This window comes from Zalophus californianus, chromosome 3 (assembly GCF_009762305.2).
Source record: "Zalophus californianus isolate mZalCal1 chromosome 3, mZalCal1.pri.v2, whole genome shotgun sequence".
NCBI lineage: Eukaryota > Metazoa > Chordata > Mammalia > Carnivora > Otariidae > Zalophus > Zalophus californianus.
This window is the reverse complement of record NC_045597.1, coordinates 179,865,346-179,891,472: the sequence shown is the minus strand read 5'-3', so window position 1 is coordinate 179,891,472 and position 26,127 is coordinate 179,865,346. Positions and strand designations below refer to the sequence as shown.

Here is a 26,127-nt window from a genome sequence, read left to right as displayed (position 1 = left end):
TAACTGGGGCACTGCCCTATAGTAATTAGGGCACTGCCCTATCGTATAGGGGACACTGAGATCATAATGTTATTTATAGATATAATATGATGACATACTTGGACCAATGGTGAAAACAGGACTGACTTTGTTGCACAAAACAGAAAACTTTTCTTTTTTATTCTTGCATAACAGGGAGGCTTGAGTTCATTACTGGTATTGGTTTACAACATTTGTTGCTGCCCTGGCTTTGGATCCGTGCCTTTGGAAATTCCTTTGGCCTTGCCCTTGTGGTTTCAAGATGGTTGAGAGCTCCAAAATGACATCATCCCGTTGTCCAAAGGCATCACGTGGAATCTCTCTCTCAATGCACCAACTCCTTATCAGGGAGAAAAGCACTTGCCAGAGGCCCCTGACCAGACACCCTTAGAGTCCGTTGGCCAGAACTGGAACACGTGGGCACTCTTAGCTCAGAGTAAGATTGAGAGAGCAAGTCTCTGACCCGTTTAGCGGTGCCAGTCAGTGAGTGCCAGTCAGCGGGACAGAGTTTTGAGAAGTCAATTAGTACGTGTCTGACTTATTGCTCTGCAAAGCATTTCTGGTTATAGCTTAAAGGGAAAAACACGTCTTCATTTCCCAATATTATCCAAACAAAATGACTTCCTATTATTAAAATATATAAACAAACTTTTTTTTTTTTTTAAACAGAGCATCTATGATTTCTACAACATCTGCCAACGCTCTGTAGATGTTTGGCAGTTTGGACAATAATGGTCTGCTCAGATTTCTTAAAATAGGAATTCTCACTTTCCCTCCTAAAAGTTCCCAGACTCTTTCAAATGCCTTCATGTCTTAAGTCTGTGAGCTCCCTCATAAACTGCCTTTTCCCCCTGGTCCATCTGTGTATCTTCTCACTAATTATTTCACATAGAGGCTTCTCATACATTTATATCTCAACATCTTGTGAAGAAGTAATCTTTGCGATATGAGATATTAACATTTTTAATTATTTTAAGGTATATATAAACCATTCCAGGATAATATAAAAACTAATAAAATTTTAGAATGTATTTTACTGTTGTCATATGCACGGATTCGCAAATCAAATTAGCAAGCCAAGTACTGATTTATTTTTTTTTTATTTTTTTATTGTTATGTTAATCACCATATATTACATCATTAGTTTTTGGTGCAGTGTTCCATGATTCATTGTTTGTTCATAACACCCAGTGCTCCATGCAGAACGTGCCCTCCTCAATACCCATCACCAGGCTAACCCATCCCCCTACCCCCCTCCCCTCTAGAACCCTCAGTTTGTTTTTCAGAGTCCATCACCTCTCATGGTTCGTCTCCCCCTCTGACATACTCCCCTTTTCTTCCTCTCCTGTTATCTTCTTCTTTTTCTTTTTTCTTAAAACATGTTGCGTTATTTGTTTCAGAAGTACAGATCTGTGATTCAACAGTCTTGCACAATTCACAGCGCTCACCGTAGCACATACCCTCCCCAATGTCTATCACCCAGCCACCCCATCCCTCCCACCCCCCACCACTCCAGCAACCCTCAGTTTCTTTCCTGAGATTAAGATTTATAATGAAAAGCAGCAGTCTCCTGCCTCACCTCTCCCACCCTCCATTCCCACTTCTGGAGTTAATCATTTTCAGTTCATTTACCTTTTCCTTTATGTATTTATATGTAAATTACATGCTTAAAAAAATTTTTTTTAGATTTTATTTATTTATTCGAGAGAGAGAAAGAGAAGGTGAAATAGCATGAGCAGGGGGGTGGGAGGGGCAGAGGGAGAGGGAGAATCCAGACCCGGTGTGGGGCTCCATCTCAGGACCCTGGTATCATGACCTGAGCTGAAGGTAGACGCTTAAGTGACTGAGCCACCCAGGCGCCTCTAAATCACATGCTTAAATTGCTCTTTCTTGATTTGTTACCTTGAGACTTCATCTGTTGGCTCTCTTCCATGCAATGTGAGGATTTGGCTCCCTCACACATTCCGGTGCCTATTTTTGTCCTTCCCCGCAACAGGCTCTATAGTTACGTCACTTTCTTTTTCTAAATGCTCTTCTTTGCATAGCATTCTGTTCTTCTTTATTGTTATAAAATTTTCTCTTATCTCTCTCAAGGTATAAATTACCGTTTTCTGAAGTTTTCTTCTGCCGGTTCCCTCTCTCTCACGTTCCTCATTTGTTTTATCTCCTGTTGGAAGCCTTTCTTGAAAATTCTGGTAACTCTTGAATGTCCGTTACTGACACTAAAAAGCTGACCAGCAGCTCTGTGTAAAATCTGTGGGTCTTCTGTCTTGGGTTGGTGGGTTTCCCCGGAGAGGAATCATCCATTCTCCTATTGGGATGATAGAAAGCTGGCTGCTGAGGATTGTGGGAACCTCGTGTGGGAAGGGGGTTTGGGAATTACCATTCAAAATGGAGGCTGTCCCTCAATCTGCTTTAGAGGCACCTCACCACCCCATCTCTCTCTGTTGGGCCTGGTATTCCAGAGCTTAGAGTTTCTCTAGAATTTCCAAGAGCAAAACTCTTGTGCTCTGCTCAGGTATGGACAAGCTGCTAGAGTTAGGGCAGGGAATCTGAGAGTCTGCTCCTTAGAGATTTTTGATGACCCTCCTTGGTTTTGATCCCCTCCACACCTGACTTCAGATACGTGGTGGCCTCCATGCTCGGCCTTCCTGAGATCCTGCAATGGCCATCACTTGCTTCTGACTGGACTCTACCCCTGGACTCTCTCTGGCATACAATTTCTGCTTTTTCTGTGCTGCCAAGTCACTTACCACTTGTCCATCTGTTTTTCATTTTGCAAAATAGTGTTGACATCACTTTCTCCTCTTACTCCTCCCCTGTTCTCTTTGAGTTTTCACCACTTTTATTCCTTTATTCTCACTTCAGAGGAGTTTCACAAAGAAGTCAAGATTAATGCAATTCAACTTGTCACATTTAACTGAAAGTCATGACTGAAAGCCTGTAGGTGTCCAATTTTTGCTCGGCATAGACCCACCTAACTACTTAAGTAGATATGGGGGGGTGTGTTTATAGAAACAAGAAAAAAATATATATTGTTATCTCAGGTGAGAGAAAGACTATACTTTCCAGCTTCCCTTGCACTTGCTGCACCATGTGACTAAGTTCAGGCCAATATAATGAAAGCGGAAGTGACGTGTGCACTTTGGAGCCTTGGCCTTCACAACTCAGTGCTTCTCTGCCCTCATTTTGTTCTCGCCGTGGGCTAGCATGGACGTGGCAGCAGCCAGCTTCCACTGTACAGACAAGGACAGCACCAGAGGGGATGGCAGAGCAATAAACGGAAGGACCTTTGCTTTTGAATAAACATGGCCACCATCCTGGACTGTTCACCTCCAGACTATTATGTGAGACAGAAATTAATTTCTTCCCGCCTCTGTACTTCGCGGTCTTTCTGCTACGGCCACTCAGCCCATGCTCTAATGCAACCTCGTTCGGTAGTTCCCAAAGCAAGTCTACGAATAAAGCTGCAGATCTACTGCCTATGGTGGTTTACAAAGAGAACAGAATCCCAGACCACAGTTTCCCAGATTCTGCTTCAGTCTGTCTGGCATAAGGTGCAGAAATCTGTTTCGTTGTTTTGTTTTGTTTTGTTTTTAACCACTTCAATTTTTCTGATACATTGCCAAGATTATGAACCACTGACCTTGCCCAGTTTACTATAAAACACTTTCCTCACCTTCCCATGGTTTTCCCATTTCTCATCCATTTCCTCTGCGTCTCCATATTCTCTTCCTGATTCCTTTGTTAGAAGTCAAATGTTAATGTTATCGTAGTGGACAATTATTTTTTTCTTCCCGGAATCCATTCACCCTGATTTCCTTTGGGGAACCACTTATCCTTTATTCTCTGTCCATGTGGTTCAGAAAGCCAGCGGGCCCCACAATCTCCCCATCTCTAGGGGAGGGGCACTCAACCACGGAGCCCAGGCGAGTCAGCGTATTTCCAACCTCTTGACCACAATGATGTGTTCAGGGATGGACACGTGATCCAAGTCAGTACAATGAGACCCAATTCTAGGGAAAAGTTTTTTTTTCCTTTGGGAGTGCTGACCTGGTAGGATGTGTGCCTGCAGCTGCTGGTGCCCATCTTACGACCATGAAGGGAGTCGGACAGTGGAGTGAACACAGTGGAGAGAAGAGAGATGGAGCAGGACTGAGTTCTGATGATTTCATTTGAGCATCTGGATCGATCCCTGAATCCCTAGGCTGTTTAGCTACACAACTCAAATTTCTTTTCTTAGGAGGGAGACAGTGCTGACTAATATGTATATATATGTATATAGTATATATGTATAATTATATGCATATATTATATGTAGTATAAATGATATATATCATGCTTTAGTTGTATTATATATGTGTATGTATATAATACTCTTATATTTACATACACATACATACAGCATAATTATAAAATTAACTGTGAAGTTCAAAAGAAAACATACAGAACAGGGCCCCTGGGTGGCTCAGTTGGTTAAGCAACTGCCTTCGGCTCGGGTCATGATCCTGGAGTCCCGGGATCGAGTCCCGCATCGGGCTCCCTGCTCAGCGGGGAGTCTGCTTCTCCCTCTGACCCTCCCCCCTCTCATGTGCTCTCTCTCTCTCTCATTCTCGTTCTCTCAAATAAATAAATAGAATCTTTAAAAAAAAAAAAAGAAAACATACAGAACGTTTCTAAGGGGATGAAAAGGTAATGTTTTAGAAATAGTTTCAAAAGGGCGCCTGGGTGGCTCAACTGGTTAAGCGACTGCCTTCAGCTCAGGTCATGATCCTGGAGTCCCAGGATCGAGTCCCGCATTGGGCTCCCTGCTCAGCAGTGAGTCTGTTTCTCCCTCGGACCCTCCCCCCATGCTCTCTCTCTCTCTATCTCATTCTCCCTCTCAAATAAATAAATAAAATCTTTAAAAAAATAGTTTCAAAAAGAATAATCATTAGATCAACATATCTAAGATAATTGCTTTTCTGTTTTAACTAGTATCTAAGGTAGTATTATCTCTGAATTTTCATTCTGAAGCTCATACAAACAGACCTTTGAGCAATTGTGCAAATGTCTGTGTTATGAAGTCAATAATTTTCTGATTATAGTTCTAGACTCCATTCTAGAGTTTGTTCACATAGGTCTGATCCAGTTTTGCAGTCATTACAGGGCAATTTAAAAGAAAATATGTAAAAAATAGATAGATCTCTTGGATATCAGCAATACAGATTTTCTGAGTTAAAGGCACCTGGTAGATTTAATGTGTTCATGACAAAGAACATGATTTGGAAGCAGAATCTGCTTGCTGACCTCAGGAAAATTAAAGTTGGCTGGATGGGTTGAGCTTGTCATCACTTTCCAATATTCTATATTCAAGGTACAGAGCCTATTTGCAGCAGCACTAGAGTGTGCCCCCCACCCCCAAAACCATTCTCACCCTCCTCTGGGGTCCGCAAACCGAATCAGGTCAGCCTCCTGTTTTTATATAGCCTGTGAACTAAGAGTGGTTTTAGCTTTAAGTGGTTAAAGATCAAAAGAAGACTATTTCATTAAAATTACATGACATTCAAAACTCCATGTCCATAAATAAGAGTTTTATTGGAGCACTGCCACATTCATTCATTTACAATTATCTACAGCTACTTTTGCACTATAATGATGGAGTTGAGTAGTTATTGGGGAAGAAATTTCTTGTCCTAGCCTTGACTGAAAAAGTTTGCTAACCCCTGTTAAAGAGAATGGAAAGTCAGTAGTCACTTTCCCAGCCCTATTTGTAGCTGGGTGTGACCCATGGGACCCATTTCTGACCAATGAGATATCGAGCAGAGTTTGCCAGAGGGATTCTGGGAAAGATAGCAAGGTTTCTAATAAAGTCAAAGAAGAGAGTGGACACCTTTCTCCTCTCTGCCTTAAACTACATGGGGCAGCTGGAGGTGTGGTGGTTTTTTTTGCCTCCATGATAAAAGAAGCATGAAGTTGACATTTCTATCTGCTCTTTAACTGGCTACGTCAGTCGAAGATCTAATGCTTTCTTGAGTCTCTGGAGTTGGAATTGATTTGAAGCAATCTAGAGTTTTTCTAAACCTAGTCTCAAGAATAGTCACCGTGGAAAGAATAATTTAGACAGATGCTTCTCATGGGAAACTTTCTGTTTCTTTAGGAATTTGACTGTGGTCATGTAACCCTGGACCCTAATTGAGGGGAGTTCAACTTTAGCCTAAGCTAAGTCTGCCAAGGTACTTGGAGTGGGAAGGATATAAAAACAAGTTTTAAAACTGTGTTTAAAGGGGTGCCTGGGTGGCTCAGTCGGTTGAGCGTCTGCCTTCGGCTTGGGTCATGATCCTGGGATCGAGTCCCACATCAGGCTCCCTGCTCAGTGGGGAGTCTGCTTTTCCCTCTGCCTCTGTCTCTCCCCCTCCCTGCTCATGCTCTCCCCCTCTCTCTCTCAAGTAAATAAATAAAATTTTTAAAAATCCTGTTACATTAAAAGAAAACTGTGTTTCAAGATTAAATGTGCTCATTTAACCGTGGCAAAGATGTAAAAGTATCAGTGATTGCTCGTTTCTTTTTGTTTGTTTGCTTTTAAGCAGGCTCCATGCCCAGTGTGGAGCCCAATGCGGGGCTCAAGTTCACGACCCTGAGGTCAAGACCTGAGCTGAGATCAAGAGTCGGATGCTTAACCGACTGAGCCACCCAGGCGCCCAAAGAGTGCTAGTTTCTACTACTCAAGGGATCTTCCATGTAGGAGAGATAATTTTATTAGGGAATACTCAAAATTTTATGTTCTGATATTCAATTCTCATTTTTATTAAGTTTCATGTGATGAATAAGATTCTCAAATCTCTAACAGAACTATTCCATCTATGGTCCTTCCGGGAACAAGGCATAAAAAATAAATAAGATCTAAATATGTATGTATGTTTTTAACAAGTAAAAGGTAGGGGGAAAAACAAATAAAAACTTAAAGTTTATGTAAAGATTAGGGCATTTCCTAACATTTCAGATTTCAAAGTTTATCTCCTGTTTCAGAAGTTCCAGTGTCTAAGCACCCCTTTGATAAAAATATTTTAGAAATCCATTACAGGAGAAAATAACTTCTCCTTGAAGAGAAAGAAACTGAAGCCCAGAAGAGACAGTCACACATACACACAACCCTCTCCACAGGACCCAGACTCTTAGGGTATAGTCACTGTCATTAGTTTGAGGCCACTCAGACAAGACAGTGCATGAAGGAGAATTCATGACAAAATCTCCCTCAAATGTATGGAGACCTCCCAGAGCCTTAAGACTATCATTCACATGGAACTCACAGAAACTGAGACACTTCAGAGTATCACAGGATTAGAAAGCCGAGTTGGATATTCATTTTCCAAAAATTCATTTAAAAGTTGCTCTCTGGAACATTAAAAAAAAAAAAAATGCTTCCCTGTCATCCCTCCCAAAGGTAGACAGAGCGCCTCGCCGTGCCCTCCACACCAGGGCCATGTGGCATTCTGCTTTCCTGCCTGGGGGGGTCTCACTTGGCCTCGACAGAGGGGCTTCCCAGGATGGGAGCTTTCACTGCTAACGGCAGGGAAGTCCGGGGCCAACTGAGACCAGTTGATCACCCTTATCCTGACTCCTCCGCCTGAGCTTTCCTTTGGTGCTCACCTAAGTCTTCCTTATCGTGCAAGCCTCAGTGGATTCTGTTCCCAACAGAGCTCTCCCCAGATTCCCAGCTGGAACGCATCTCTTCACAGGGCCAAAGCTCTGGGCTGATGCTGTTCCTGTGATACTCATTTCCCTCTCTCTACAATGAGATAGTTTTCTGATTATGGGCCGGTGGGGGGGAGGGGGCAGCACACGGGGCCTGCACCTTGGTTCTTTTCACCAAGTCAGTGCTTGATCACGATCATCCAACTGAGGGGCGCCTGGGTGGCTTAGTTAAGCATCTGCCTTCGGCTCAGGTCATGATCCGGGGTCCTGGGATCGAGCACCACCTCGGGCTCCCTGCTCAGTGGGGAGTCTGCTTCTCCGTCTTTGCTCTTCCCCCTGCTGGTGCTCTCACTCTCTCTCGCTCTCAAACAAATAAATAAAAAAATCTTAAAAAAAAAAAAAAAGATTGTCCAACTGACTGGGAAGATGTTCCGAATGACTAGGCCCTGAGCATCTTCCTCCTCACAGTCCCCAGACTTCTTGGATTTACTGGCAGAAACACACCTTGCAGCCCTGGCCTCCACCCCCTCCATGAGAATCTTTGAATCACCAAGAGATGCAGGAAATTCCAACTGAATCTAGTAACCACCAACAAAGCTGAAAGTAATTCTTCAGTGGATTCTTGCCAAAGAATCCTGGCAGAGACTATCCCTGATGGAACTCTGTGAATGAGCAGAAAACATATTACATGCCCCAGACAGAGGATCAGACCGAAGCCTCTGCATCCCTGTTTCACAGAAACGAGAGCCCAGAGCAAAGAGAAATCACAGGCAGGATGGAAGAGAGAGAAATTTCTCCTTTGAAATAATGGCCCTGGGGCAGTGTCTAAGCCTATCAAGATGTGGAAAAGGAAATAACCCTCACAATGAAGTTAGGCCATAAGGATGTGGTAAGAGCTTCCGAGCGATTCCAAAGTTCAATCCCCAGAGCTCCTTCTGAAAAGCGTTTTCTCTGGCCAGAGGTGGTCAGCAGGGCATGCTGCTTGGCATACACTCTGTCATCTTAAACATCGAAACTCAGCTTGGTAGCCAAATCATCCTAACGGTGTGTTTCACAGAACTCTCAACAGGAACAGTGGAAAGAGACAGATGTAAAGGTCACGATGCCTACACAGATTTGGACAAACACGATTCTACCAGTCTGTTTTCATTTGCCTATTTGATCTGTGGATCGTTGCTATAATATCATCTGTCAACTTGGCACAGGAACGGGGGCAGAAAGGGCTTTCTTTCCGTGAACTTTCAGCTAAGTCTTCGACGGTCTAGCTATCTATGTAGATGGAGTCACGACAGTCATCAGGCATCAGCAAAGATCCGAATCATAGTGGCCTGGCTGGGCTAAGGAAAGTGTGGACTCCCAATTCAGGACTCATTCCCTCATTACCAAGAAGGCGCCCACAAGTGGACACAGCCTCCCTCCGGCAGAATACCATTTCCGAGAGAACTAAGTTAAGGCCTGGATAGGCTTGTGTCCTGGTTTGAAACAGTGTGTTGCTTCCGGTGGAAACATTGTGGACTGTCACTATGTCACATCTCCTGGGTTTCTTTGCAATAATAATGGCACTAAGTTCAATCGCCTGTATATTATTCAAAATATAAATCAAATTCATCTTTAAAAGTATAGCTAGTTCCCAAATGAATCACATTTGCTTTTCTTCCCTGCGATTTAAATTTTCCTTTAGGGTGCCTGAGTGGCTCAGTTGGTTAAGCGACTGCCTTCGGCTCAGGTCATGATCCCGGAGTCCCGGGATCGAGTCCTGCGTCAGGCTCCCTGCTCGGCGAGGAGCCTGCTTCTCCCTCTGACCCTCCCACATCTCATGTACTCTCTCTCTCTCATTCTCGCTCTCTCAAATAAATAAATAAATCTAAAAAAAATAATAATTAAAAAAAATAAATTTTCCTTTATTTGGGTACTGTTATTTCAATAACAGCAATGCAGATCTATCCACATATCAACGTCTCTATAGATGTACTATATAAACCCTCTGCAAATCCCACTAAAATTACTTAATACGACTTAACATTCTATATTTACAGGTTCAGTGTTATTTTAAAGTTAAGTGAATTGGAAATGACAAATAATATGATCCTGCTCTCATGGAGTCAAGCCATCGAAGAGCCATCACAGTATTCCTTTACTTCAGCATTACACGTAAGATGTCATGCCAGGTCAAACTAAAGATCACATTTCCTGTCCATCTAGAGTTTTTAAAGATTTTTTTTTTTTTTTTTTTTGACAGAGAGAGAGAGAGACAGGAGAGGGGGAACACAAGCAGGGGGAGTGGGAGAGGGAGAAGCAGGCTTCCCGCTGAGCAGGGAGCCTGATGCGGGGCTCGATTCCAGGACCCTGGGATCATGACCTGAGCCAAAGGCAGAAGCTTAACGATTGAGCCACCCAGGCGCCCCCCCCATCTAGAGTTTTTAAAGATGTTGTCGATGAACTGGAGGAGGCAGGCAAGGAGAGGTCCAACCAAAGACGTCTCTTCTTAAATCCAGAACATGAGGCAACTGTGGTATGAAGAAGACTTTTAAGAGGTACTTGGAAACAGACACATACATATACATGTGTGAGAAATAAAATGAAATATTTTAACAAGGATAGTTTTTAGATTTTTTTCTAATTTATTTTTGAGAGAGCGAGAGAACGCGTGTGCATGTGTGTGCAGGCGCGAGCAGGGGGTGGGGAGGGTCAGAGGGAGAAGCTGGCTTCCCGCTGAGCTGGGAGCCCGATGTGGGTTTCAATCCCAGGACCCCAGGATCATGACCTGAGCTGAAGGCAGACGCTTAACTGACTGAGCGACCCAGGTGCCCGAAATAAAATGAATTTAAAAATACGGTTTGGAGAACCGACCTTACCCTAGCTAATGCTTCATGCAGTCACACCTACCAAAATAAACAAACTAATAAATAAAGACTTTTAGCTAAACAGAAGTTCTTAAGCTAACATTTTAAATGTTTAACTTTGACGACAAATATTAGCCCACTTACGAAACTTTCTTACTCCGTCCTTCTAACGGTGGCCACACACCTTGCCATCTCACAACTGGTTCTCAAGGTTGTTCTCAGTTCTCAGGAAGCCTCCTGTGCCTGTTGGGTCTATGGGGGTACATGTGGAGGGGGTAGGCGGGGAGCAGTGTTTGGAAATGTAGATGGCTTTAGAACAGAATCACCAGTAGATGGACCCATAAAGAACCTTTGCAGTCATGTCCCACCTTCTCATTCCATAGTCAAGGTCACCTACCCAAGTTAGTGACCGCGATGGTAGATACCCTAGGTCTCCTGAGCCCTACATCCAAAGCATGGGCTCTGGCCAGAGGACCTGGTATCACATCTGAGCTCCACCACCCCACCATGAGGGTTGCCTTGAGCAAAGTTCTTCACCCCTCTGAACCCCAATTCTTTATGGGATAAAAATATTACTGACCTCACAGGGCTATTTTAAGAGTTAAATGCCATAATGTATGTGAAGTCCCTAGTCCTATATCTGGCACATTGTAGGTGGTCAATAAATATTAATGGTTTTTATAGGATAATATTTACTTAGTATTAAGCAGTTTTATTTATTTATTTTTATTTATTTATTTATTCTAACTACAGTATTAAGAAAATACTGGGAAAAATTAAAGCCAAGCAGTATTTTTACACAATAACTCAGCATGTTCTTTAGCCAAAAAAATATTTTAAATGAGTATTGACTAACATAATTAAATAAAATTTAAAAAATAAAATAAAAATTTGCCATGAAAAAAAAGAACTAACTTCATATTCAAAATAATAATATGTGAAGATATTTCTGTTCTCTCTGAAGACAGTAGGTTTCAAGAATGTTCTGAGTAGGGACGCCTGGGTGGCTCAGTCGTTAAGCATCTGCCTTCGGCTCAGGTCATGATCCCGGACTCCTGGGATCGAGTACCATATAGGGCTCCTTGCTCAGTGAGGAGCCTGCTTCTCCCTCTCCCTCTACTACTCCCCCTGCTTGTGCTCTCTCTCTCTCTCTCTCTGACAAATAAATAAATAAAATCTTTGAAAAAAATAAAAAGAATGTTCTGAGTATTTCCAAATTCACAGAGCTAATAAATGGCATGCTCAGGATTGAATAAATAAATAAATAAATGAGTATTGAAAACACCTATTTTGATAACGGACACCAGAAACACCAACAGGTCTCAAGAATCAAAGCGTAAACTGTTGTCCAAAATGCCTGCATCCAAGGGAGGCGATTTCACTTTTGACACATAAAAAAAAAGAAATTTAGTTTTTAGCTTTTTCTGTTATTTTGCCAAGTGTATGATTGACTCGAGTGTGGAAAGCCGCTTTATTGAGGTATAATTCACGGTATCGTAAAATCCTCCCATTTGAAGAGAGGAATTTGGGAGTTTTTAGTATATTCGCAGTGTGTGTGACCAGCCATCACCACAACCCAATTTCAGAACACTGTATCAAAAACTAATGATGTACTGTATGGTGACTGACATAATAAAAAAAATTTTTTTTCATCACCTGAAAAGAAACCCCGGACCTATTAGCAGCGATTTACTTGCTTTGGAATCTATCCATTTTTCTACCAGTTTTTGAACATTTCCATATCTGACAAGTTTCACTCCTATTTGAACTGCGACCCCTCCCTGGCTTGTTTCCTCTTCCTGCCCTCTGCTCGTTTCATCTGGCACATCTGCACTTTTTGGTTAGCCCTGCGCCTGCTTTCTGTTTCGTCTTTTCTCCCATCAAGAGCACTCTCCAGGCCTGGCTCTTCAGTAGAGCAGCTTCAGTGCTCACAATACCACCGCAATTCCCTTGCCTGAGTCCATCCCCAGGTCCAAGCAGCTCCAGCCTTGGCAAGGCGTGGGCAGGAAAACCATCCCACTCAGCTACAACACCACGCTCACATGGTTACAACTTGGGCATAAAACACATTTATTGGTCAAAACTTTATAAACCAAGAGCATTTAAAAAGCACACAGCAACACGTCCAATACAGAAAATACAAAAATTCGCCATCTCCTATAAAGATTTTAACAAGAAATAAATTGTTATTTCACAGTTTTGAGCCATATAAAGAAGGAAACCCCTGGTGATGGGTATTAAAGAGGGCACATTATGCATGGAGCACTGGGTGTTATGTGCAAATAATGAGTCATGGAACCCTACATCAAAAACTAATGATGTAATGTATGGTGATTAACATAACACAATAAAAAAAAAAAAGAAGGAAACCTCTTCAATAAATGTCGCCAGTTTTTGTTTAGAGAATGAAACTGTTTCTTAGGAACACCATGCCTAAAGGTCACTGGGCTCCTGGAGAAACCTCTGTAGCAATTTATGTTTTCCATATACTAAGAAAGGGAGACAGTCATTTGAACACTCCGCATATCCAGAGGAAGACAAGGGAGGATGGCAGAGGAAAAAGAAGTCTGCAGATAAAGCTCCATCTCCCACTAAATGTCATTACCATGAGAGAACAAGGGCCAGGCAGAGACCATAGAGAGAGAGCCAGAGGGGACCTTATAGAGATCATTCACTCCTAAGAGGAAGGAAAGAGCCCAGGGCACCCAGCCAGTTAGTGGAGGACCAGAGGCTAAAGGATTATTTGAAACAGAAGCCCCTGGAAGGTAGAAAAGAATAGCACAGCTGTGTTTTCTGGTTGTCTCTGCATGACTGTACCCCACATGGGACAGTTGGAAACCAACCAGAAAGACCGAGGGCTCCAAGTGGGTCTGGAAACGGAGCAGGGGAGAATTACACAGCCCTTGGGAATACAAGAAGGTCAGATTTATCTTTATTCTCAAGAGAGCCTAAGATAATTCTTAACCAGAATCTAAGAGCTGTTAAAAAAAAAAAAAAAAAAAAAAAAGCAGCTGTAACAACCCAGCTGGATGAAGCAAGAGCCAGAACGGGCTTAGGGCTGTCAGTACGGTGACAGATTTGCTTCCACCTCTGAGTAACGGGACTGCCTGGACCTGTATTAATGGTCACAACGTGACTGAGAGGGGAGATCCTTCACTCACCCTGGGCATAAAGCACTTTGCCTTATCCTGCTGCTCAATAAGTAAGGCTCTAGTGGATTAGCTTGTTGTTGAAAAACTTGGACGTCCCCCAGTGCACATCACCGAAATAGCTCTTGCAGAAGGAAAAAATCAACAATGCGGTGTACCGGTCTCAAAAAAGAAAAATGTTCTAGGTCCCAAGAAGACAGAGCTCTCTTCAGAGTTGTTAAATCTCTTGCATTTCAGGAGTATTTTTAATCATGCTCTGTGTTTGGACACTTGAGTTTTATAGGAGGGTTCACAGGTTGATTAATCCACAATTATGGAAGAGCTGTAGCTCCTCCTGTTCCCTCAGGGCAGAGGAATACGAACGTGGAGTGGGTGCCAATCCACATTAAGCCGCTGGGGTTCAACTGCTTCATCTGCAGAAGGACTGACGCCAGACACAAAGCCCGTTCTAGCTCTCGAACTTGGCTTCTATTGACACAGTCCATCAAACTTCCAGGTTAGCGCCATAAAAGCGTTCACCCTCCCACCCCCCAGAGGGCGCTGAAGGCCCACGCTCCGTGGGGGGAGGGGGGGCAGGATCAAAGGCACACAAAAGGCACACAAGATGCAGATTCTACTACCTCAGAACCCATCATCCCATGAGCAAACAATGGATGGAGTTAGACCTTCGCCTTCCCACATAAGATATTAAGGCACGAGGCTGTGTTTGGGAAGGATTGAGTCAAATAACTGATATATAAGGTATTTGACAAATTCCTTGGTTTTAAATATAAAAAGCTGCTTCTGTACTTGCCATCCTAGAGAAACTGGCACAACTAGGTGGTTATATGGAAGTCGCCTTGTTTCTTTTTTCCTTTGAAAAGATATACAAATTCTATTTGAAAGCAACTCTCCCAGCCCCAGAGATAGGCATTCTATCACTTAGTTTAAAAAAGACAAATACAGTATGAGGACTGGCCATCTTGGCTATTGGGGGGGAAAAAAAAACCACCACCACCACCAATCAAAAAATCCCATCCACATTGTCTCTTGTCCAAGGAAAAGAAGACAGAGTAAATGCACCCAAAATGCGTTTTCCTATTTGTCACAAACCTTGGTGATTTGCATTGTGGGTGCGGTGGTTTGGAAGAATTGCCAAGTTACAGAAGCGTGGACATTGCATCTCGATTCTACCTTCTGTGCTTCCCAGGACAGAAGCGTACCTTCTCCTGAAGGTAGGGATTGTACTTTTAATGCTATGCACACAATAAAGGCTTACTCATCGTCCCTGAAGTATATGTACTTTGATTGTCTCCCTAGTCCCAGTGAAGGGTTTTCATAAATCATGCAGCATCTCTTGCCCTGGTTCCCCTTGGGACACAGCAAAACTGTCTGGCCTTCCTAAGGACCAAAGCTGCAACCTTCAATGTGAGCATAATCGACTTAGCTGGATATGGATAATAATTTCAATCCTTCTAGCTGTGAGACAAAGGAAATGACTCAGCCTGTGCCCAGTATTCAAGAGAAACAGGAGACAGAAATGTCCAAATTAAATTGTAAGTGCACATTTTCTCAAGGCAATTAGCGCAGTTTCTCTTACTGTGTCCTGGGGTTATTTTTCTTGCTGTTATTGTTTTGCTTTGCTGTTTAAATTTTATGTGCAATTGCAGAGTAGATGAGAATCTTTAAAACAGAGGCGACTTCTGTCACACTATATTAGTGAATACAATACATGGCTCCCACTTGTGCTGTAGCAAAAATTCATCTGCAATCTGTAGGACTTTTATTAAGGGACTTCTGGCTGGATTAAGATCTCTGGAGACCCAGAGAAAGAAAAAGAGATAAAATCCCTAATTTGTACCTAAAAATAAGATTTTTACAGATGCCAAAATTAAAGTTGCTGATGTCTGGATTTCTGAAACGGCAAAATTTTGAGATAAATTCATCAGAGCAAAACTTTTCTCATTTTTCAGCACCTCTGTTTTACTACATGTGGACTTTAACTGCTTCCTAGATGACCCAGCTGATGTTGGGGGGGTCAGCTTGGCCCCCACCACCAAGTACAAGATTAAAAATCATACCTTCATGAAATCACAAGAGACTATGTGCTGTGAGTGCTTAATAAGCTTCTCTAAAGGAATGAAATTCATGGGTTTTATAATAACTTAAAGGTCTTTATTGTTGTGGTTACGTGGCCTTCACAGCTCTATTCTGAAGACTGACCCCTGACCAGTGGGGGGTGCGTCATTTTCCGTAAATGGTGCTCCCTGATGCCTGGCTGGGGTTGAGTAATACCAAAAAAGGATTTATAGTCAAATTTTCTGCATCTATGAAAAATAGGTTGTGCCCTATTCCCTGCTTCGATTACAAAATTGATCTAATTTCAAGGCCATGGGTCAGTGGACTCCTGGATTGCTCAACCAGCGTGAAGCCAAAGTGATGCTGGCCAAAACAACCTCAAATGGAAGCATGGAGGTTCACTTTTTCCTGTGTGAAATGCTCTCCTACTCAAGGCATTCCCCAGCACGGTTTTGTCTGGCTGATGCTGAACTCAGTCCAGGCTCTAGCCCAGGGCTTGGTCTTTTAAAAATCAGGGGCCTGAAGATATATTACTAGTAAGTTAGGACAACTCAGGGAAGGTGCCCCCAAATACCTAGAGTGGAGGAGAGAGAGAAGCAACAAGCAGCAATGGACATCATCTGGAGACTACACATTCTTCTTCCTTATGGTAATTGACAAGTAAGTCTTGTCGATTACTGTCCTGAGACAAACAGACCCAGCACATTCTCTCCTTCTGAAAGAGGGTCTTTTCTTAGAATAGGTTCATAAAAATTCTTCACCTTAAGGCAAAGGTGGTTTGTGGGTTCATCTATAAATACATTCACTAAACAAGTACTTATCTTGTGCCCGACCCAGGCACTGGGGAGAGGTCAATGCACAGGAGGAACAGGGTTCCCACTCTCGTGGACCAGACAGCTGTAACTGGGCACCTCACAACCAGAGAGTGCACTTCCTCTCATAGCTGGTCTTACTCAAAGAGGCCATTTGGGAAGAAAATTAAAACCATTTCTATTACCATGAAAACCTTTAGGAATTTTAATGTTCTAAAGCATGTCTCCCAAAAGACCTCCTTGTCTATATAGCAAATGAACATACTTCTGAGCAAATGACAAGCATGAATATTTCTAAGCATGAATAGAAATGAGGAGACATGCTCTCCTCCACATGGGCTTCCAGATGGTAGATTCATCCTATTTCAAAACCTGCATAAAAATTCTGCACTATTGTATAAAAATGCATTGGTTGATGTGACCTAAAGGATCAAATTATCTAACTCTGAAAAGTAACATTATTCACCAAAAAATGGTCTGTTCAAGCAGAAAAAAAGAAAGAAAGAAAGAAAGAAAGAAAGAAATGATCTCCTCTGGCTCGGTATGGAAAATTAGTTTACACACCGTCTCCTAACTGTTCCAGCTGTGCTAAATAAGAACTGTCATATTTAGTGAAGACACCGCCTTAAATTCTTGTGATTTTGGTAAAAGGGTCTAATTATTTTTGGAAACTGTCATTTTTTTTTTTTTTTTGAGCACACAAATAATCCTAAACCTTTTCTTACCCCAAGAAATGCTTGCACCTTCCCAAATGAGGAGGATTATTAGAAGGGTTATAGTCATCTCCAACTTTCTTCTACAGTCACCCACTGTATTTTTATTTCCCACGGATACACATCAACATCTGTCGCAAGTAATACTTTTCAGTTGCCACTTTGATTCCAGAGTCAAAGAAAAAAGTCCTTATTTAAAATATGTATCCTCCAATGGGATGTTCTCTCATCCTCTCAAATGCCTTCTCAGAGTACAGTTACTTAAAAATGAGAGTCTCGTGCTCAGGAATACCGTACTTCCTTTTGTGTGCCTCAAACAGTTTCCTTAGCTCTTCCATATAGGTCTGATGCAACTCCTCAATCTGCTCCGGGCTTGGGTGCAGAGTCTGACGAACAGGGATTGGGCGACCAACTGCAAAAACAGAGAACACAGCTGACATAAGAAAATGAAACCACTCCACCACAAACGGCTACCTCTCATGGACGGCTCCGGAAAGATCTACCAATCAGAATCTGTCAGTCCTGCCTGCTCCAATCCCTTGCTCATTTTACTGGCTGCCTCCAACAGTCACACCATCCCATCTGAGAACCAATAAAGAACTTTCCTTCTCCGCCGTCGCTGGAGTGGAAGGCCCCTGGTGGTTTTGACTTGAGTCAAGTGAACTACTGGGCTGACCACAGCTGTGAGGTTAAGAGGACATAGCTGTGTGCACACGTCACCAGCGTCACCAGCTCTGTCCCTCTCGTACAGCTGACAGCCCAGCCACAGTACCCTATTGAGACTGACTCCAAAGTCTCGAGTCGTGAGGCATCAGCCCTCTCCTCTGACTCTTTTTAATGTCCTTCTAAAAATTTAAGGAATGTATATCTTCCAGCTAAGAATCTGCATTAGAAAACACACACAATCACAAGAATCCCACTGTTAAGAGTGGAAAACAAAACCAAGCAGAAGTCTCAGTAGAAAATTTATTAAATAAACCACAGAACACTCATGCAACAGAATCCTAGGCAGCAATTTTTTTAAAAAATGAAATTATATGTATACACATACATACACACACACATCGAGGTCTAAAATGTATGAAGTGGGGGGGGGGGGAGTTGCAAAATAATACAGTATGATCCCATTTGTGAAAAGATATTTATATTCCTAGGTGCATAATAAGCTTTAGTGCACTTAAAAAGTCTAGAGAGAGAGAGAGACTAATAACCATTACCTCCAGGAAGGAAGGAAGGTAGAGATGGGGGACTTTTCACTTTATCTGTATGGTAGGAGTTTTCTACAATGAGAATGCATTTGTGTTTTACCTGTAATTAAAAATGAGCTAATTATTATGTAACCTGGCAACGTTTATACATATTTAAAAAGGTGTTTAGAGTATGTCTCAGACTGTTTGCAACTACAAGATACACGTGGCTTTGGCACCTGCTTTCCTGGGTCCTCCCCGCTCACTGCGCCCCCTGCTGCTCACTGATGCCAAGAGTTGAAAACCTACAGGATGTTCGGTGACGTGCTGGGCAGCAAACAGCTTCTTATTACCCTCTATTAACTTGGGTATGAGGTCAAGTGGGGCCGTAGGTAATGGAATGGAACTCAAGAGTGGAGAGAGGAGGTTTCCTCTGGCATACTCTAGGTTGTTCCGGGCTACATCCAAGGTTCAAATCCACGTCAGTAACAGAAAGTGGTGAGTTAAGGGAAAACCAAGAAATGTTAACGCAGAAAGAAAGAAGGAAGTGATAAATGACATCAGTATGGGAGGTAAGGGGGCACGGAGAAGAGGGTGATACACCACACATACATATATAACAAAACGTATTACTAAGATTATCTATCTATTTAATGTTGCAGTAAGGAGACAAATAGAGACATACCTAGTAGATACATACCACCTTACTGCAGTATTAATATTCTCCAACTGCTAAGTTTTTACTCAGATACAGCCTCAAGAATCTCACATACAGTTCTCTTTTGATAGCCTGGATGTCAAATTTACAGAGAGTGGACATCAGTCCTTTGTAACTCAAGAGAAAGAACAGGAACTGTCTTGCTGTCATTTGTAGTTGGAAATACAGATGAGGAGAGGCTAATGGGGTGACAGTATAGAATAGGAGCTGGTGCTCGACAAAGGGCGCTAGACTAGACCAGTACACTGAGCTAGTTAAGTTTTCTCCTCGCTGGCCTTACTTCTTACATCCACAGGATAAAAATGTAGAACTCAATGATCTTGAAGCCTCCTCCTAACTCTGACCTTTTTGTTTCAAGAAAAAAAACTGAGAAATCTACATGTGAATTGAGAATCTATTAGGCAATGTCAATAGACTAGCAAATTCAGTTTTACAGAACTAGCTCCTGGTAAGTGAAATTGACCAAAAAGAAAGGTCAAGTGCAACTATTCAAGGTGGGTGGGTGGGGGACTTAGAAAGCGACTTAGTGGTCTGAGAAGCTGAAGTGTGTTGTTCCCAGCTTAATTAAGACTCGTGAATTTTGAATTATTAATTAAGTCTTACTTCCTATCAGCTATACTACAGCTAATTTCAATCCTGTTCTTATTCATGGGCTCACTCTATTTCAGATGGTTCTTCCAGAGAGCTCAAACATGCCCATGACTTCTCCCTTTAAAGTGGGAGATGGGCAGCTTCATCCTTGCCTTTCTCTTGTTTACCTGTAGAGAAACAGAGATGCTGGAAATTCCCAAACTATACAAAAAGAACGGGAATTTAGGATGTAAAGCCAGTTCTCCTGCCCCTCCTACTAACCCAAAATTGGATTAGAGAGTAAGAAATCATTCTCAATTACTTGTTAGGGATAAAGACAGAGGTCACAAAACAAAAACTTGCAAATCTGAGAAGGGTCCCCAGAGCCCTAGAAAACCAAAATTCATTCTCTCTCTCTCTCTCTCTCTCTCTCTCTCTCTCTCCAAAAAGGAGATTCTTTACTACTAAGGAGAAGAAAACAAAGCTAAGACTAGTTAGTTGCAAATTGCCCTGTAACTCTCTTTTTACAACACAAAGGAAAAAACCAGCTGCATCAGGCTGCTCTTGCAAATAGAACTCCTTGCCCTGGAAAAATCAATCATCATCTCCTTGTGGCAAAGTCAGGAATCATAGTGCTCCTGTTTGTTTCAGTGCTTTTTATAGCTGGCGTGCATGTTTGTTCCATTTTCCAATTCCATCCAGCAATTCAAGATTAGTTATGCACTTACAGGCTCACACGGCAGTCTCGCCCTATTTCTACGGTGCTGTGTTGTAGTTAACCAAGATGAAGAATGAGCAGCTTCATAGGACACTGCATACACGGCTGGAGAGGAATTTGGAAATGGGCATGATTTTCTTCTCGTTGAGGCAAAGAGTAAATCTCTGGCAGTAAGAGGTATTGCCTCTATTTTTCTTTAATTATGAAAATTCCACAGAGTTTATCGCTCTAACAGTCTCACACAGGAATTAGTCTTTCTCTGGATGCTACACGAGACAAAGGCCAGCCTGTTGGCAGAGGGGGTTGGGAAGAGTCAAAATGTGGGTGCCAATGAAACCTGAGTTTACTGAACCTGTGACTTATGGTGGAGGCTCAAATATGCCGGATGTGAGGGGAGAGAGAGAGAGAGAGAGAGAGAACGCATTTCCATATATTTGCTGAACATTTAACAGGTTGTATTGGGCACCATGTTAATCCCATTAACATTTTTATCTCCTTATATCGCTACTTTACATTTAAATTTAAATTAGGTTCCCTTCCTTTCTTTGTATTTCAGAGAATCCCTTAGCCTGCTTCCCACCCCCATCAGGATATAATAATGACTTGAAATACAATGGACCACTTTGTCCTCAAGTGGTTTCAAACCAGTTTTATTTTATTAAAATACATTCCTTTCCCTCTTTATGTTAAAAAATTCAAAATTATAGAAAGAATAAGCACTTGCATACTCTTCCTCTAGACTCACCAGTTTTGAACATTTTGTGCATACCCCCGTGCGTATTTACACACGTGTTATTTTTATTTTTGTAGACCTGTTTGAAAATAAGTCGCAGACATCAATGGTTCAATTGCGTTACCATCCCTAAATATTTCGGCATGAAGTACCTAAGAACAAAACCCCTGTCCTTTTTAACAACACCATTATCATACCCAAGGAACTTAACTCTGTACGATATTAATTTTGTACTGAATCCACATTCAAACTTGATGAGTTGTCTCCATGATATCCCTACAGTTGCTTCCCTGCCACCCCCCGCCCCCATGACAGCTGTTGTGTCTTTGAGTTCTCTCGTCCTTTTGGTCTTTTATGACATTAATATTTTTAAAGAATCCAGGCCAGTTGTTTAATACAAAGTCTCACAATCTGAATTTGTTTCCTCATGATTTGATTCAGATGAACACTTTGGCAAGAATACTTATACAGGGAGATGGAAACACATTTAATAGCTCTCAACAATCTGGCCAGGAAGTCTCCTGCACCAGCCCGTACTCTCCTAGCACCTGGGGCCTACGGAGCACTTTCCCACGTACCGTGTCATTTGATCCCCAGCATAACCCTAAGACAAGACAGGACAATTATAATAGTCTCTTCTTCAGAGTCGTAAAATCTGAGGCTCAGGGATGAGAAATGAAACCACCTAAGTCACTAAGAATCAGACTCCAAGTCCACATTACTTCCTTCTGTAAATTTAGTTGATGCATGATACAAACAGCTTCTAGATGTCAATATTGGTTTGTGTGGCCGGTGCCTGAGCGTTAGACGCTACCATCATGTTGGGCCTACAATGGAAAGAACCAATTTCTTAATGGCAGTGATTATATTTTTCAGTTTTACCATAAATGTAAAAATGAAACAAACACTTCTATCACATCCATAATCAAAAGGCAGGCCAAGGAGTTACGAAGTCAGCCGAAGTTGTGAGGCTGGACAGAATGGGAAGGGAGCCCTTCCTCAGGCCACATGCAAACACAGCTGATAAGCCTCTCTGGAGAGGAGAATTCAAATAATCTAATTGGGAGGAGGGAGGGACAACTAATTAATACAGAAGGAATACTAGAGCTAGAAAACCACCAGTTTGCAGCCATGACTGCCTTAATCAATTCAGGCAAGAATTATCAATGGATATTAAAGCCATCAAGTCAAGTCTGATGAACAGAATAATTACACAGTGTCTAAGTAACACTAACCCAGGTTACTTGTTAATGAAAAGGAGAAAGTCTTTATAAATATAATACATATAATATATACTTATGTATATAAACATAAAAGATTTCTGTAGATTAATCTTTGTGATTTAACTTTATAGTAGAGAAATCTGGTAAACACCCCCACTCAAGTGATCAAAATGAGTACAGCCAACAATGGGGGAAACTGACATCAAGAGCCTCTTGATATGATGTACTGAGGAAGACACATCATTTCTGTGGAACTCTTGCCACAAATGTGTAACTGTAATATAATCATGATAAGACAGACCAACCCAAGTTGACCTACAAACCACTGCCTACAAACCAATGACCTATACTCCTCCAAACTGCCCATGTCATAAAGACAAAAGGACGTTGAAAAACAAATCCAGTTTGGAGCAGGTTGAAGAGATGTGAAAATTAAATGCAATGTATGATCCTGTTGAGGGAAAAAACACTCGACCCCTACCCCCAATACCCTCCAAAAGCACAGCTAACAAGGAAATTATTGTGGCAATTCGTGAAGTTTACACTGTACACTGGCTAACAGTACTTTATCAATGTTCAATTTCCTAAATTGCACTGACATTATCGAGGAGAATCATCTTGCTCTTAAGCAAGATACATAGGAGCAAAAGTCATGATGTCTGCACACACTCAAACAGTTTACTTATAACAATAGTAAAGAGTGTATTTATTACACCATTAAAGAGTGATAAAAACCGTAGCAAAATATTACCAACTGGTGAGTGTGGGAGAAAGGCACAGAGGAGTTCATTTTACTACTCATGAAACTTTTCTGAACCTTTGAAATTTTTCAACATAAACTTTTAAAAATTAAAATCCACACGTACCATGATACACGAAACCTCCCCCTTTCAATGGCAAGTTCCCTTGTCTCTCACTTTCTTCCCCAAACATTCAACTTCCCATCATAACCGTACTGACTCAACAACTTGAATTTAACATTAGCTTCCCTTAAAATTTTTAACGGGTACTTGTTAGATATTTGAAAACTTACAAATTATAATCAGAAAGGCATAACTAAAGAATGAATTGTTTACAAATGTGTCTTGAGTCCCTATCCTGCCGGCACTGGAAATAGCGCAGAAAACAGTAAGACAAAAATCCCTGTTCTCACCGAGCTCTGTATCGTAGAAACAAACAAAGCAATTCCAAGGAACTGCAGTTCTTTACACATTGTTCTTAGAGTCTAAACTTCTTTCAATTACCCATCCTGGGTATCATGATGGATGTGATATTTAAATCAGTTTCTCTCCATTATTTATGTAACGAAACACAATATATGTGAACATTTTATTATATTTTGATAAACTGACAATAACAAAATATATAAATTACATACTATTTGTGAAATGTGTAAAGAAAATATATGGTATCTTCTTTTTTTACTTTTTTATTAAATTTTTTACTTTAATTCCAGTATAGTTAACGTACAGTGTTATATTAGTTTCCGTTGCACAATATTCAACACTTCTATACATTACTCAGTGCTCATCACAAGCGTACTCTTAATCCCTATCACCTATTTCCTCCATTGCCCCCCCCCACCGACCTGTCCTCTGTCCATTCTCTATAGCTAAGAGACTGTTTCTTGGTTTCTTCTTTTTCTTTGCTTGTTTGTTTTGCTTCTTAAACTCCACATATGGTGAGATCATATGGTATTTGTCTTCCTTTGGCTTATTTTGCTTAGCATTATACTCTAGCTCCATCCATGTTGTTGAAAATGGCAAGATTTCATTCTTTTTTACAGCTGAATAACATTCCACAGTATATATACACCACATCTTCTTTATCCATTCATCTATAGATGGATATGTGGGCTGCTTCCATAACTTGGCTATTGTAAATAATGCTGCAATAAACACAGGGGTGCTTGTATCCCTTTTAATTAGTGTTTTTGTATTTTTTGGGGTAAATACCCAGTAGTGCAATTACTGAGCCATAAGGTAGTTCCATTTTCAACTTTCTGAAGAACCTCCATACTGTTTTCCCCAGTGGCTGCATCAGTTTGCATTCCTACCAGCAGCACAAAGGATTCCCCTTTCTCTACATCCTCACCAACACTTGTTGTTTCTTGTGTTTTTTATTTTAGCCATTCTGAAGGGTGTGAGGTGATATCTCTTTGTAGTTTTGATTTGCATTTCCCTGATGATGAGTGATGTCGAGCACCATTTCATGTGTCTGTTGGCCAGTTGTATTTCCTCTTTGGAGAAACATTTTTTTCATGTCTTCTGCCCATTTTTTCATTGGATTGTTTTTTGGGAGTTAAGTTGTATAACTTCTTTATATATTTTGGATACTAACCCTTTATCAGAGATGTCATTTGGAAATATCTTCTTCCATTCAGTAGGCTTTTAGTTTTGTTGATTGTTTCCTTTGCTATGCAGATGCTAATATATGGTATCTTCTTTACAAATTATTTCCAGTCAGTGACCCTCAGCTAAGGGGAAAGATGGGTGGCTCAGTCAGTTAAGCATCTGACTTCAGCTCGGGTCATGATCTCAGGGTCCTGGGATCAAGCCCCAGGCTCCATGCTAGTGAGGAGTCTGCCTGTCCCTTTCCCTCTGCCCTTCCCCCCACTTGTGTATGCGCACTCTCTCTCAAATAAATAAATAAAATCTTTAAAAAAAATAGGAAAGATGGTTCTGATGGAGGATGCAGAGAAACCTGATGGTTTAGCAAGGTGTAGTATAAGAAATATGCAGAGAGGGTTAAGTGTGACCTGATGATGGCATTTTGGATTTAATGAGATCACATTTTTAAGAGGATTCAATTAGTAGGATATTAACAGACAAAACCCTTACAGTGTTAGTAATGCTCACTGTATTTGAGAATCACTAACACTGAAATGAATGCTCTGAGGTCACTGAGGAAGTAAGGTCTCACAGGTGTGTGGGGAGGCTGTAGGATGGACAACCTGAGCATCTCCAGACAGCTGTGGGTGCGAGGATTATAGATGAAATGATGATTTAACTAACTGAACTAATATTTACTGAGTTCTTATGAGGTAGAGTTAAGTTCACAAACTCTTATTTAAATGAAAGGGGAGCAGAAGGACCACAAAACAACTTGCTGGTCTCAACTCTACCTGATCTGCCTGGGCTGTGTCAGCAAGTCAGCAAAGAACTCTGAGTTTGAAGTACATTGATTTAAAATAGAACTGAACAGGGGCGCCTGGGTGGCTCAGTCGTTAAGCATCTGCCTTCGGCTCAGGTCTTGATCCCAGGGTCCTGGGATCGAGCCTCACATCGGGCTCCCTGCTCCACGGGGAAGCCTGCTTCTCCCTCTCCCACTCCCCCTGCTTGTGTTCCCTCTCTCGCTATGTCTTTCTCTGTCAAATAAATAAATAAAATCTTTAAAAAAAAAAATAGAACTCAACATAGTAACTTAGATCACTGTTACCATATCGCATTGCACTGGATTGATATGTAGCTTTGCTTCTGTTTATGGAATTGTCAATATTCTATCCTCACATGTGTTATTTCAAAATACAAGTCTTCATTTTATTTATTTATTTATTTATTTTTAAAGGAGGCTCCACGCCCAATGTGTGGCTTGAATTCCTGACCCACAGATCGAGAGTCATGTGCTCTACCAACTAACCAGCCAGGCATCCCCCAAATAAAAGTCTTTAGATGCACATAGTCTGTGAAGGTCTGGTTCACCCAAATCAGG

General features: G+C 41.6%; 1 protein-coding gene across 4 annotated transcripts in view; it reads right to left on the bottom strand.

Annotated features, from left to right (window-relative positions):
• Positions 1 to 12,596: 12,596 nt before the first annotated feature.
• The window catches only part of MOGAT1 (monoacylglycerol O-acyltransferase 1), a 37,014-nt gene continuing 23,483 nt past the window's right edge, over positions 12,597 to 26,127 (bottom strand). For 3 of the 4 annotated variants that reach the window (XM_027590928.2, XM_027590931.2, XM_027590930.2), the window contains exon 6: positions 12,597 to 17,679. In XM_027590928.2, coding sequence (XP_027446729.1) covers positions 17,525 to 17,679 — 155 coding nt within the window. In that variant the 3' untranslated portion in view covers positions 12,597 to 17,524. Of the gene's footprint in view, positions 17,680 to 21,904; positions 22,021 to 26,127 lie in introns of those variants that run through there. The other variant, XM_027590929.2, reaches the window with a different exon arrangement.